The sequence below is a fragment of the Ipomoea nil genome, unplaced genomic scaffold (assembly GCF_001879475.1).
Source record: "Ipomoea nil cultivar Tokyo-kokei standard unplaced genomic scaffold, Asagao_1.1 scaffold3054, whole genome shotgun sequence".
Taxonomy (NCBI): domain Eukaryota; kingdom Viridiplantae; phylum Streptophyta; class Magnoliopsida; order Solanales; family Convolvulaceae; genus Ipomoea; species Ipomoea nil.
The window spans coordinates 1,069,032-1,083,637 of NW_017619482.1; the positions used below are offsets into that span (position 1 = coordinate 1,069,032).

The window sequence follows — 14,606 nt, forward strand, 5'->3', positions numbered from 1 at the left end:
GTCTATGTCTAATTATTTTTTTTTCTTTTTAATTAGTTTAATTGTGATTGGTCCCCCGCGCCAACAAATCCTGGCTCCGTCCCTAGGGGCAGATGCCCCCCCCCCCCCCCCCCCCCCTCCTTTGGCTCCTTCCATGTCTACCCCTGCCCAGGCTATGCATGAAACTTTTCAGGTTGATGACAGTTGGGTTCTTTGCAAGGTTGATGCATCACTTTTGAATGGTTCAACAACATTTGGTGCAGTAATCACCTCGCATAAGGGTGAGTTCCTAGCTGCTATTTCAGGACCATTAAGATCTGTTAATAATGCACATCTTGTCGAAGCCCTTACAACCAAAGAAGCATTATCTTAGCTTAAAGAAAAACATTGGCAGAAGGTATTCATCCAATCGGACTGCCAGCAGGTTTGCTAACTCTTCAACCACTCTCTTCGGGACTTATCATATACGGATATTATTATTAGGGATAGTCGTTGTCTCTTATCTAAATTTTAGGCTTATGCTGTTAGATATATTAGTAGGTCAGTGAATGTGTCAGCGCACACTTTAGTCCAGGTTGCACATTCGAACACTGGTTTTTGTAGCTAGGAGGATACCCCCACACTGCATTCATTCTTTGATTAATTGAGTTGGATTTTTCAAAAAAAAAAAAAGAATTAGATGTCTATAATACCTTTATTCAAAAAATAAAAAATAAAAAATTATTCGCATTAAATTTGTCTTCATCAAGTATTTCAGACAAGAGATTTAAAGTCATTTTAAAATTAACTGCAGAAAATAACATGAATTATTAGACACAAATCACACAATTCTTTATTAAACTATTCGATTTTCGAAAATACAATCAAATAGTACCTCCCACTAAATTTTTCAAATCCTGCACTTCCCTAGCAAGAAACAGAAATCCCGTTGGAAGATTTCTAATGGGTAATCGAGATCTTACAAATTTATCTCATTCCTCACCTTAAGGTGCATCTTGAAATTTGAAAATTTTATAAGTGGCCAACTCTTGCCAATGCATCTCATGCATGATTCGATTTTATTAAACTTGGGCTCCATGACCCATTGAACCTCACCTTAAGGGGCATCTTAGCCCAATGGACTCAGTTAAGTCAAACCCACCATCCTAGTAACAATTCAAGTAGAGTCGAACTTCAACTTTTCTCACTTTTAGGGGTTTCTTAAAAAGTAAAGTTTCTAAGTGCTACCACATCACATGTTTAAAATAAGAAAATCAAAATATTTTAAACTAACACGTTGCCCCTATGTTGGCATAGCAGACACCGTGCAAGAAAAAATATTTGATTTCTAACGATAGTGGAAAACCACGATTAGGTAGTCTCAACTCTTGAGGCCTAATCGTTTACAACTTAATATTTAAAATAGGAAAGATTTTAAAAATTATTAAGTTTCACTTTGTTCATGCAACATTTTCACATGTATCACATATATAAAGTGCATGAAAAGTAAACTCGATATTAGTCATGTCGTCCACATATATGAGACGACAGTGACATACAGGTATGAGAGACAAGTTAGACAACAAATTTCATAGATAATTGTTCTTATTTAAATACTTAATATTTAATTTGATGTGTGATGTAGTGTTGTTTGTGAGATTAGATAAATCAAATTATATAATGAAAATCTCAATTGTATTTTTTGTTTTGACGAAAACAAATTCAATAATTCATTAATACGTCTATTCAATATTTTTAACCTCAAGTCCAATTTCATTACACTCTGGCCATAGATTCTTGTTATATGATTATTGAATAGACTAGATCACTAGAACATCCTTGTTACCTCAAGACGGTGAGGAATACACACACACGTCTCCGTACAATACTGAACTAGGCCTCCAAGTACACTTTTAGTCCAATAAGGAACAAAAGACGCATACTGGCAAAAACTAGTCCACCATATGTACAAGAAAACCATGTTGTCTCAAGTCAAAGACTCAAAGGATTATTGTATACTTGTAACATACAACATAACGATGACACTTAGGCAAACACCATGCGGTACGTTGTAGTCAGTCATTGTTCAATGGCTTGTTCTCTAATAATCATCCACATATCCACTCTCTGTATCTCATACAGAATGACATGAGACTCACCATAAGAATGACAAGTTGCTAGTCTTATCAAAATTCTAATGCCCAATTAGAATTCCTATGATTAGGAACATTTTTACAATACATCATTTATTAATTTTTCGTCACTCATATTTCATAACTCTTAAGAATGAAGAATTAAAAAGATGCAATAATCAACAACTACTAAGGGTAAATTAATTTTTAATGAAATTGCAATAAACTGATATCAAATATCAATAAGCTATTTAAAGTAGCTTTTTCATTTTTAGTTTATTAGCATCAATAAACTAAGTAAAGTTATTTACCAAACACTCAAAATTAACTGTTTGACCAATCAAAAAGTTAAAATTTGTCAAAATTAGTCATTTTCTAAAAATTTCATATTCAGATAACTTTATTAGAGTTAATTCCATCATAGGTTCATTATTTTTTGTGACAATTTCAAAATTAGTCTCAGGTTATCATTTTTGTCATTTAACGTCTCGACTATTATTTTTTAAACACTTTTAGTCTAACTTTTTATATTTTTAGTATAGATATTTTTGTCTTTTCATATTTCTCTTATGTTAAAAAGCATGTAAAATAGTGGCAAACGTTTTAAATTTTGTTGTCAAAGTGAAATTATTCGAAGGATTAGGCGTTGATTGGTAATTACGACCACTCTAAAGCCCAACACCCCAAAACCTTTGAGCAATCCGGCGGCGTTGAGCAAAGGATGGTGGGAGACGAAGGAAAACTTGCCGAAAGAGAAGAAGAGGAGGAGCAGATTGTTGAAGGCCTGGGATTGTATAAAGGAAAGGTGAGGATAGTGAACAGTGAAGAGCCCTCAGAGGAGACGATGCTGCTGTGGGGAATACAACAGCCTACTCTCTCAAAGCCCAATGCCTTCGCCAAACAGTCCTCCCTCCAACTCCGCCTTGACTCCTGTGGCCGCTCTCTATCCATTCTTCAGTCTCCTTCCTCTCTGGTATGCACTCTTACCAGAAATTTAATTTTAAAGATTCTGTTTTTTTCTCACTGCAAAATCAATGTGTTGGTGGTATTATAATCTGCTGGAGTATGTAATTTTTAATCTATTATTTGCGTCTTATTGTTACCGCAAATCAACAAGTTCATGAATTTGCTAGGCAATTAGTGTACCGTAATTTACACTTTTGTATCGCAAGGAGAAAGCGGAAAATCATGTTCTCTAAGCGGAAAACTGTCCATCTTTCACACACAAGATTTATATTATCATAGTATTGCAATCAGTAATGCCTCAAATGATCAATTGCATAGATATGCTTTTGAATTTAGGGAACTCCAGGAGTAACTGGTTCAGTAATGTGGGACAGTGGAGTTGTTCTTGGAAAATTCTTAGAGCATGCTGTGGAATCGGGTACTGTTTTGCTTCAAGGAAAGAAGGTCGTTGAATTAGGCTCTGGCTGTGGATTAGTGGGGTAATTATTATTGGTGCTTCAACTTTGTCATATAGTGTCGATGCTATGCTACTCTTTACCCGTTAAGGATATCTATAGTAGCAAATTCAACATGGAAAACTAGTAAAAGTTAACAATTATATTCCATTGTAGAGTTATTGCAGACTAGTATGAGGTACTTCGCATTAAATTTCAGTTTATATAAACTTGTTTTGCATTAGTACCAAGTAAAACATATATTTTTAATAAATCTATTGCCTTTCTTCTGACTTTTGTCATTTCAGGTGCATAGCAGCACTTTTGGGTGCTCACGTTATTCTTACTGATCTTCCAGATAGATTGAGATTACTGAAGAAAAATGTTGAAGCTAATCTGTATGGAGATGTAAAAGGTTCTGCAACAGTGACTGAACTTACGTGGGGAGATGAACTCGAACCTTTTCTGTGCGATCCTTTGCCTGATTATGGTATGATGGGCAACCTTTCTTGAATACCATAATACCTTAATAGTTCAATTTCTTATTCATGAATGCATGCCAGATAAAAAGAGCTAATCATAGTACATATTTTACAATTGTACTTAATTTTTTTGACCAAAACATGTAGCTAAATAGATGAAATGCTTACCTGGAAATTAGTTAGATATTTATTTAGTCTTTTCTTGAAATGCAAATCCACTATTCATTGAAACAATATTACTTGGGTAATTTCTCTCAATTCTCTGTGAAAGATGGCAAATATTTGAATGAACAATGTTCATATCACAATATACCAATGTTCATATTCTGATATATTACTTTTTAGGTGATAAAACCATTTGAATATTAATGTATTAGTACTTGAGCATTTATCTCATGAACATTAACATATTATCATATGAATGTACATGTAATACAATTTGGACATTATTACTATGGTGCATGTAGCTGTGTGTACTAGGGTGTCTGTGAGTATTGCTGGTAAAAGAGATTGTAGTTCGTCAATGAAAGAACCTCTCTACTCCCTAGGTAGGAGATTGATAAAGGCCTTGTTTGGTAACATAGTTAGCTTATCAGCCAATTTTAGCTTGTTTGACCACTATTAGTTGTTTGACTTGGCTAAACAGCTAATATGAGTGTTTGGTTAATCAGCTTTTTTGTAACAGCTTGTTGTTCTAAACTGCTAAAATTCAAAAAGCTGCTTTTTTGAATTATATCCTTAAAAGTCATTTTGCATGTAATCAGCTAATAGCTAATTTACCAAACATCTTTCTACAATCAGCTAATGCTATCAACTAGTCAAATCCACCAACCCAATCAGCTAATTAACAGTTATTTGTCAAACACCCGCAAAGTGATTTGTCAACCAAAATCATCTAGGTTACCGTGTTTGATACATATTTGTCCATAGTTGATGTCTGAAATCTCCTTAATTGATGCCATGGTATTTTTCTTCGCTTAACTGAATATAAACTACACGGATAACATTATCTTTCATTGCAGTTCTGGGGTCGGATGTAATTTACAGTGAAGGAGCAGTAATGGATTTGTTGGAAACACTTGTAGACCTCTGTGGTTCTGAAACAACAATTGTTTTGGCTGGTGAACTTAGAAATGGTACAAATTATCGATGCCTGTAACTTCTAGTCATAATCCAGCGTTTTCATATTCTCCTTGTTGTTGCAGATGCCATCCTCGAATACTTCTTTGAAGCAGCTTCGAAAGAGTTCATTGTGGGGCGTGTTGATCAAAAGCAGTGGCATCCAGATTACCTCAGTCCCCGTGTTGTGATTTACGTTTTAGTGAAGAAGTAAACCTGCTCTTTTGCTTTCATCTATTCCAAGCTGTGTTTCTGCTCGACACATTTTAATATTTCTTAACATATACATAATAGATAGCTGTTTGAATTGCTTTACGTTTAGTGTCTTGTAGTATAGTTTTCCTTGTTTTATGCTTTACAATGAGCAAGTGTCTGAATATCTTGTTTGACAAAATTTATGATTATATTTTATCATTAAGATGTCCAATTTTTTTACAATGTCTTGCAATATTGATATTTGGTAGTGGTAATTTTTAAAGTGAAATTTAAGAGTTACTACAATGTCTTGCAATATCAATAGGTGCTTGTTAGATATCCAATTTGTAATGATGTTCCAATTTTTTTACCAATGGTTTTTGTTTAGGCCCTTAAATGAATTTTTTTTCAGGTTGTAACTCTTTATCTAACAAGCACCTATTGATATTTGGTAGTGGTAGTTTTTTCCCTACATGTTTGATACATTGTGAGATGTGTTGTAGGCTATTATGTGAAAGTATTGAACAAAATATTAATATTTATTATATTTGTATAAAATACTTGGTAAATAAATATATATAACATATTTTGTATTATAACTTTGATATTTAATTACAAGATAATGTAAAAAGAAGACAATGGACAATGTAGTGAATATAATAAATTAATAAATTTGAAGGTAGTGAATCTTTAAATTGTAGAAAATAAAGATAATATAACTAATGAAATTATATATCTTTTTAAATTTTTTATAATGAATAATTTTTTTAAAAAAATGAAGGCATTATACACATCTAATTCTAAACTAATTAAATGCATATGTATTATTTTTTGTTGTCGCTACTAATTTATTTAATTTAATAAGAGTAATAAAGTGACGTACATACTTTTTATCAACAATAATGAAATCATTGATTTTTTTTTTTTTAATTTCATTTCATTGTTGGGACAAATTGTTTTGAGAGTTTGTCAATGGCAATTGTTACAATTCCTCTCAATAGAGGATGATAATAAATAATTTAAAATATATAGTTACAACAGATATTGTTATAATGATATAGTAAAAATTAACTTACAAATTTCTTTAGTGTGATGTCAACATTGTCAATTCTTTGGAAAATGGTCGTATCGTTTTAGAGTCCGTGTGTAATTGTATTTATGATTAACAACTGTGTAATTAGGTCGCGCAGGTCTAACAATGATGTAATTACAATTTTGTTCGATAAAAAAAAATAACAGTATAACATTTATAAAGTAATTTACAATTGTACCATTATAAAAAATACATACAAAAAATATTAATACCATAACGACCTAAATCATTCCAATAATGCAAAAGTATAATTGAAATATTATGTTTTGTTCTAAATAATCAAAATAAGATTAATTAAAAGAAAAAAAAAAAACTTAACCTAAATTTGTTTTTTTTTTTTTAAGCATCAAAATCAAATGATTTTTAAGGTTCTGATTTATAATCTTTGAATGCTATGTATTTAGTCGGACTAATTATTTGACCAAAGTTTATGTTAAATTTTATATTATATATATTTTTAATATATTTTAACATACTCGTAGTATATGTTTAACAATTATGCCAACTCTAATTGGGATGGAGTTCAAACCTAAGACCTTTCTTATAGAAATTAATCAGTAAGTCAAAAATAATAAATATTTAACGGAATATTTCGTTAGTAAAGTTTATACTAACGTAATTTAAGTTATTTAAGAGAAGAAAATAATATAATAGAGGGTAAATAAGGAAAATCATTAAAAAAAATACTAAAATCAAAATAATATGAACCAATCGTTTCAAGAAACAATTATACCGACATTTTTTTGTTTCAGTTAAGGGCCTAACATTATTGGCTCTTATTAGAATTGTATTGTATGTATATTGTAAATATATATAGTAGATAGTAGATAGTAGATGTTTAAACTATCCAAATTATTTGAGTACACATTTATTAATTTTTTCATAATATTTTTTATTTAAATTTATAACTACACTTATTAACTTTTTCATATTAATTTTTATTTAAATTTATAACTTTTTCAGTTTGGCGGGCTTTTAAGTCCGGCCGTCCCGCCTACCCGTTTCGACAACTCTACTCATTAGATGGGTAGACCAATGCCTATTGCTCATAAGGAGCCCACAATATTTGGACGTAATTCTAATATTGTGGCTATCAGTGCATAATTTACCATCCAAAAATTAACTAAATTGCTCGTGTGAATAATATTTAAACTAATTTATGAAATACCTTTGTTAACTTCATTCTTTGTCTCTTAATTTCATAGGTTGTTGAGTGAGCAAGTGGTAAAACATATAGTTAGTGGGAATAGGTTAGGAAGTGGTACGATGTGCAAAAAACATGTGTCTTCAACTAAAGAAGATTGCCCGGGAAATTAGGTTATAATATCCAATTAACATACTGAATTCTGGGAAACAAAATTAAAATCTATAATACTATATGCCAATTGTCTTTGTTTATAAAGGAAATTTTGATGAGATGTAAATGCAATAGAACAACAAATAGAAATATATCATTATTAATTAATAATGGAAGTACAACAATTACATAGTACTAAAATCAAAATACCATTATTAATAACTTATTACACCGTACAACACTACAAATTAAATGTCCTTTATAAAAATTCATCCCAAGAAAAAAAAAAAAAATACACCTTTCATGTTAAAAAAAGAAACTCAAAATTTATCAACTGAATTATTTCTAGTTTTGGTCTTACAACGATTAAGTCACTTTCACATTTAGTTCATAAGTATTATTTTTTGTCACATTTAGCATACATTTATGTTTTTTTTTTTTGCCACATTTGTTCATTTTGATCAATCATCGATAATTGTTAAAAAAAAAAAAAAAGTGAAATGCATCACATAATATTTTTCTTTCTAAAAGTGTCGAAGGGTTATGTTCAAGTCAATATAGTATTGAACTGGGAAGTATGACACATTATGTTGTGTGCTATAAGATATTTGGTGGGAAGGATAAGTGTAACCAAAAAGCTATAAGATATTTGGTGGGAAGGATAAGTGTAACCAAAAAACAAATGATAGGTGTGTATCAAATGTGATAAAAATAATACTTGAAAACAAAATGTAAAATTGATTTAATAATTGTGAGACCAAAATAGAAATAATTCTCATCAATTTGATAAACTAACCTTTAATTTGTTACATTAGACTTGACATCATAAAAAATTAAAATGAGTATTATTACAGGTATTTTTAGAGAAAAATATTTTTTAATGTAACATATTAAGATTAGTTCTTGTAGGTATTTTTAGAGAAAAATATTTTTTTTAATGTAACATATTAAGATTAGTTGATTGTTTAATCTTGTTTTTGTTTTTGTTAAGTAGAAGGAAATACTCATTAGAGTAATGCTAGAGATTCCTAATAGTTTTTCTCTCCAATTCATTTCTCATGACGTGACAACATCTAATTGGTAACTAAATTCTATTTTTAATAAGTAGCCTGGTGAGACCAAGCAATTCATAACGCCCAATGAATAGAAGCCACGTCAGGAATGAAAATATTTGAGGTGAAATTTAGGATGAGAAGAAAACATTTTCCTTGTCATTAATATGAAGCAAATACATCAGCAACAAAGGAAGGATGACTATCCGTCCCATTGAGTCACTGTGATTTACATCCTCCCACATGTTCTGTCGGGTCAGAGTGTGGGGGCCCTTAGTGTTGAGGATTCAGTCTTTTGGGGTAAGGATGACTATCCGTCAAAACTCCCGGACCCGATTGATACGAACTTCTAACTAGAAAATGAACAACTGGCTTGGGTTAGCCAAACGTATAACATAAGCAACAATAAGTGACTAAGTGTATCAAAATGCCTCATAAAACCGATACAATCGCTAAGTAAAGCACCCTTATAGCTAAGTTGATTGTTTAATTAAAAAAATAAAAATATTTTTATTTGATTATTATTAATTATTGTAATATTTCATTTTAAGAAGTGTTATACTTATACTCTTAGGAATCTGAGTTAGTACTATACATTTAAATATTTTCAATTCCCATCACGATGTTTCCTAAGTACTAACATAGTAACATCTCCATTTAAATTCCAATACACATTGCATGTGTTCCTCGTTAGTATTTATTTATTGGAAAAAGTTAATATGTACATGTGAGTCACAAACAATAAGAAAATCAAACTTAAAAATAGTTTTGCATTTTTTATACTAGTGTTCTTTAGATTTTAGCCTAAAATAGAAGCATACAAAAAAAAAAAAAAAAAAAGACTAAGGGTGCGTTTGATTAAAACATTTGGATCAGAATAATAATGAAAATCAAATACTTGGTAATGGTAATGAGTTTAACGTTTAAGTAAAAATAGTCTCTTTATTTAGTAGTAAATAGAAATTGGAATCAAAATAAATAAATAAATAAATAATTTAAAAAATAATATATATATATATATATATATATATATATATATATATATATATATATATATATATATATATATATATATATATATATATATTAAAATTTCATAATGCATAGACCATGATCTTTTTATTTATTTTTTTCTTTCCTCATTTTTTTTCATTTCATTGTTCAAAAGTTTGGAAGAAGAAGAGTAATGAGTTTTATAATAACCCAATAGGGTAGCTCAAGTTGCAAATGAGCTCTCTTTGTGGGGGAGAATTTTGGGATAACTCGGGTTTGATTCCCACAAGTGACGATTCTCTTTGGGCTAGCTTCTGTACCTCTCAGAGCGAATCGGGTGTACTTGGACCGTTAAACGGACAGAGAAAGACTCGGACCACAATGTGTGGTTTACACCGAAAAAAAAAATGAGTTTTATAATTAATTAACAATTTGAATCCAATAATAAAATAACAAACTTATGCAAACAAACATGGTAATAAGTATCAAATCTCACAGTAGGCTACAAAAGTCCACGACCTAAATAAGTGAGTTTGAAAACTAATTCAAGGGTACTATTGTAACTCCAAGTTACTTATGGACAAAGTTACAATTATCGTATAATTCAAGAGTTAAAATGTAATTTTTGCTTTTATTTACTAGTACTAGTAGTGTCCTATATTTGGGTAATAAATTGCACAAAAGTCAAAGAGTTGTGAAACACACTACAATAGTTTTTTAAGCATTAACGATAGCTGAATAAAATAAAATGAGTCACATGAATTAGCAGCATGTACTCAGATCAAATGGAAGCCATTTAATTTCTTCTATGAATTTATAATACAAGATAAATTTAAGCAAAACATGGCTAGCTGGACGTGTCCTGGTGGCTGGTGCTAACCCAAACATATTATAATATTCATATATTACTTTTATTAACATAATACTATAATACTATAATTTAATTTATCTTTTTTTGAGGTACCAACTACCAAATACCGGAGCAAATCTCACCTGCCAACTCCACAAGAAGTTAAATACCAGTACATACTACGTTTCCAGAAGGAAAAGAAGAAGAATAAGAAGACAAACTGCATGAATTTGTAAAACCCAAAATGGGTCTGATTCTAGCCAAATATGCAGGTAATACTTCAAATAAGATACCCCTTTCTTATCCGAGCGGGCTTAGCTCAATGGTTTAGTGTGCAGTATTTGAGAGAAGAGACCAAGGTTTGAACCTCGGCGGCGGTAGTGTGGGAATTACGTATAAAGTGGGCAGATTCCTTGTGCGTAGCGCCATTTGGCCCTGAGATTCCTTGTGCGCACGCCATTTGGCCCTGTCTGCTGAACCATTGAGTCACCGCGATTTACATGCTCTGTCAAGTGGGCAGGAATTATGTCTAAAGTGGGCAGATTCCTTGTGCGCAGCGCCATTTGGCCCTGTCTGCTGAACCATTGAGTCACCGTGATTTACATGCTCTGTCGGGTCTGGGAGAAGATACCCCTTTCTACATATTTTTACAAAAAAAAACTGAGCTATATATCTTTTATGTATGTATATCTGGTTGTAGGTTACAAGAAATGGAGAGCAAGACAAGTTCAAAAAATATCAGACAAGGTTTTTGATGGTTTCAAAAATGAAGCAGGGAGGCTGAATCTAACCTTTGAAGATCTTTACATTGCCGTGCTGCTCATCTACAAGTAAGCTAAGATTGATGAAATATATGTTTCAAATTTTACTTTAATTTTCTTCCAAACAATATATAATATATGGATCGGATCCTGATTTGTATGTCACTTCTCCTAGTCGGATTAACAAAACCTTGCCTGCACCGCATTTTGATCCTCCTTCAAAGCAAGAAGTCAAGACATTGATCAAAGTACGTTCCTATTACCTATTAGCGCTTTTTATCTCTATGGAAAATTACAATTTTAGTTCATAAGATAAAAGTAATTTTCGTTTATAAAAGTAATTTTAATCGTAAATAAAATTGAGTTGTAATAGTATCTCCTAATAATTAGTCACCAAGTTGATGCATTTAGGATCTATATTTAGAAATTAAACACAGGGAAAATGTGTTTTGGAAAATGATTCATTTTTTGATTTTTTTTTCATTTTATAGTGTTTAGCTGAAAGTTATAAAATAATTTTTTTTTTTTGGTTTGGTTGAAATTATAAAATTTTATTTTTTTTGTTTCGTTTATTTTTAAAAACATTTCTGTTTTATTTTTTAAATATTATTTTAATGATGATAATTATTATTTATATTAAAATAAATTTATAAATTAAAAGATTAATAATAATTTTAATAAAAAGATGTAAATAATCTAGGGATGTGGTTGAGTAGAAGTGCATTCATCTTTAAACAAATATTAAGAGATATAGGTTACACCTAACAACAATAATAAAAATGTGCAAATAAATGCTTTTTAACTTGTGGCTTTCCTTGGAGAAAGGCCAGAGAATCGAATCCCGATGGTATACTATCCTGTATTAGAGTACAATAATACTAAAAGAATAAAAAAAATAAAAAAATAAAAAAACTAAAGAAATTGAAGAGAAAAACTTTTATTTTTGGTAAAGGGCCGGGCCTAAGATTTTATTATTTGAATCGACCGAGCACAAGCCTAAACTAAAGAAATTGAAGAAAAAATTAAATATTTTAAATATTTTAGGCTATAGGCTATGTTAGGCCAAGATTTTTATTGTTTATTATAGCCCGACCAGACTCATTTTATCTAGACTAGCTCAATCTAGTTTAAATAATACTCTGTAACTAGAAAGGTGGTGGACTAAGATGACTACTTGACACCACTCAAAGGCGGGGAGAGAACTAAGCATGAAATAAGAATTTTAAAAATATTTTTAGAAAAAAAATTAAAAGACATTTTCTTCAAAATGAGTCATTTTCTCCTTTGACCAAAATAAGTATTTTTCATTGATTTCGTTTTTGATTAATAGCCAAACATCTAAAGATTGGATTAGAGTTTCCAAATTGACTTATAGTGTTTAACAACAACAATAACAACAAAAATAATAATAATAGTTCAAACTTTGCTCTTATATAAGAGCCCACAATTGTACGTGCTTTTGTTTCTTATTACCTTGTTTTTTATTACGTATTCATAATCTATTTTTACAATTTAGTACTCTCTTAATTGACTAAAGGACTCCATTATACTCCTTATGAAAGTCATAATTCACAATTTAAAAGATTAAACTCTCACAACGTTGTTTTTAATTTCTTTTAGTTCCAATAAGTTCTTACAACAATTTGAGATGATCTTTGTGAATGATTTAATCAATTTTGGATGGAGAAATGAGCAATTGCTAGAGTTTAGGGTATTCATAATTTAAAAATTAATTAGAATCATTAATAGTTGAAAGAAATACATGTGTTATTAAAAAATTACTAAATTGTCCATAATTAAAACTCATGATAAAAACACATGTGAACTTTTCCATAAAAAATAACGATATTCATCAGTAGAAGAAAGACTAAAAATACCACATTAATGACTAATTAGGGATACTACTATAACATCATATTAATTTTTTTTATTTTTTTTTTGGAAACAACATCATATATATTAATTAAGAACAAAATAAAAAGTACACTTTCTAATGACTTAGGAACTAAAACTGCAATTTTCCTGTCTCTAATTTGATGATTAAAACGTAATTAATTAGCTGGTGTTGGGAATTGAACTTGCTAGAAATTTGATCTGAACCTTGACGGAGAACTGAGCCGCGACGAATTTGTGGGTTTCATTGGGAAATTAACAAAAGAAACGGTGTTCACGGTGAGTCAAGGGCTGATCATTTATTTTGCTGTGGCGCCAAGAGTAGCACGCCTGACAAGGAAGAAAACTGAGGGTGTACCATATGTTGGTAAAGTGGCAGAGAAGTTGCCTGATCCAGCTTACGCAGCTCTTTTGACTGTCGCACTTGTGTTGGCCCAGAAACTACTCAATTCAAATAGAATAAAAGCTTTGTTTTTCCTCATTTTTGGATATCTCAAGATTGTATGACCAACCCTGGCCTGCTGAGAAACACATGTCCAACTCATCAAATTGAATGACTAGCAATAAACGCCATGTGCGAATTGAAGAACAACATATTTATATATCTTTTTGTTTGTATATTTTGTTAGCATATAAATCAGGTAGCCACATAATTACGTGAGTAATCCATAATCATACCCGATGGCGGAGCCAGAATTTTTCTTCACTGGGGGCGAAAAAGTAAAAGGAAAATAAATTAAAAATGTTCAAATACAAAATTCAAATACAAATAAGATTATTAAAATATAAAATACATTATAAATTACAATACAAGGTTTATGATAAATTACGGGATAATACAAATCTATGCTCTCTCATATTTTGAAATTGTTGTAGAATTGCTTCATTTGAAACTTGATCAAAAATATATTTTTCAACATACGATACTAAGCAATCATTTCAACATATGACAAATTAGTAATTAACTAGGGATAATTCACAGTTAGTAATTAGTAAGTAACATATTAGTAATTCACATAACTCAGCAATTAGCAATTAGGGTAATTGTTAACAGTAATTAATTTAATAAAATAATTCAAACAGAAAATACATTATAAAGTATACATCTCATTATTAATATAAAAAAGTTATATATATATATATATATATATATATATATATATTTATATATATATATATATATATATATATATATATATATATATATATATATATTAAAAAAATCATAAAGAAGCAGTTGAAAGTGTCGAAAACAGCAATAAGGATTATAAAACCATAAAGAAGCAGTTAAAAGTTAAAATCAGCAACACGAGATTTGAACCCCCACCATTTAATAAGGTCAAACACATATCTACCAATACATCTAACACCTCTTTTGTTA

At 30.3% G+C, this 14,606-nt stretch overlaps 2 protein-coding genes across 2 annotated transcripts; both read left to right on the forward strand.

The window, feature by feature from the left end:
* The first annotated feature begins 2,689 nt into the window (after window positions 1-2,689).
* LOC109164008 (protein N-lysine methyltransferase METTL21A) lies at window positions 2,690-5,406 on the forward strand. The gene is made up of 5 exons (XM_019312752.1): window positions 2,690-3,063; window positions 3,393-3,535; window positions 3,799-3,980; window positions 4,995-5,108; window positions 5,178-5,406. Exons 1-5 carry the CDS (start codon window positions 2,812-2,814, stop codon window positions 5,303-5,305), a joined length of 819 nt encoding a protein of 272 aa, XP_019168297.1. The 5' UTR covers window positions 2,690-2,811; the 3' UTR covers window positions 5,306-5,406.
* Window positions 5,407-10,729: 5,323 nt separating this feature from the next.
* LOC109163972 lies at window positions 10,730-13,841 on the forward strand. The gene is made up of 4 exons (XM_019312706.1): window positions 10,730-10,843; window positions 11,272-11,401; window positions 11,508-11,580; window positions 13,418-13,841. Exons 1-4 carry the CDS (start codon window positions 10,816-10,818, stop codon window positions 13,730-13,732), a joined length of 546 nt encoding a protein of 181 aa, XP_019168251.1. The 5' UTR covers window positions 10,730-10,815; the 3' UTR covers window positions 13,733-13,841.
* Window positions 13,842-14,606: the final 765 nt, after the last annotated feature.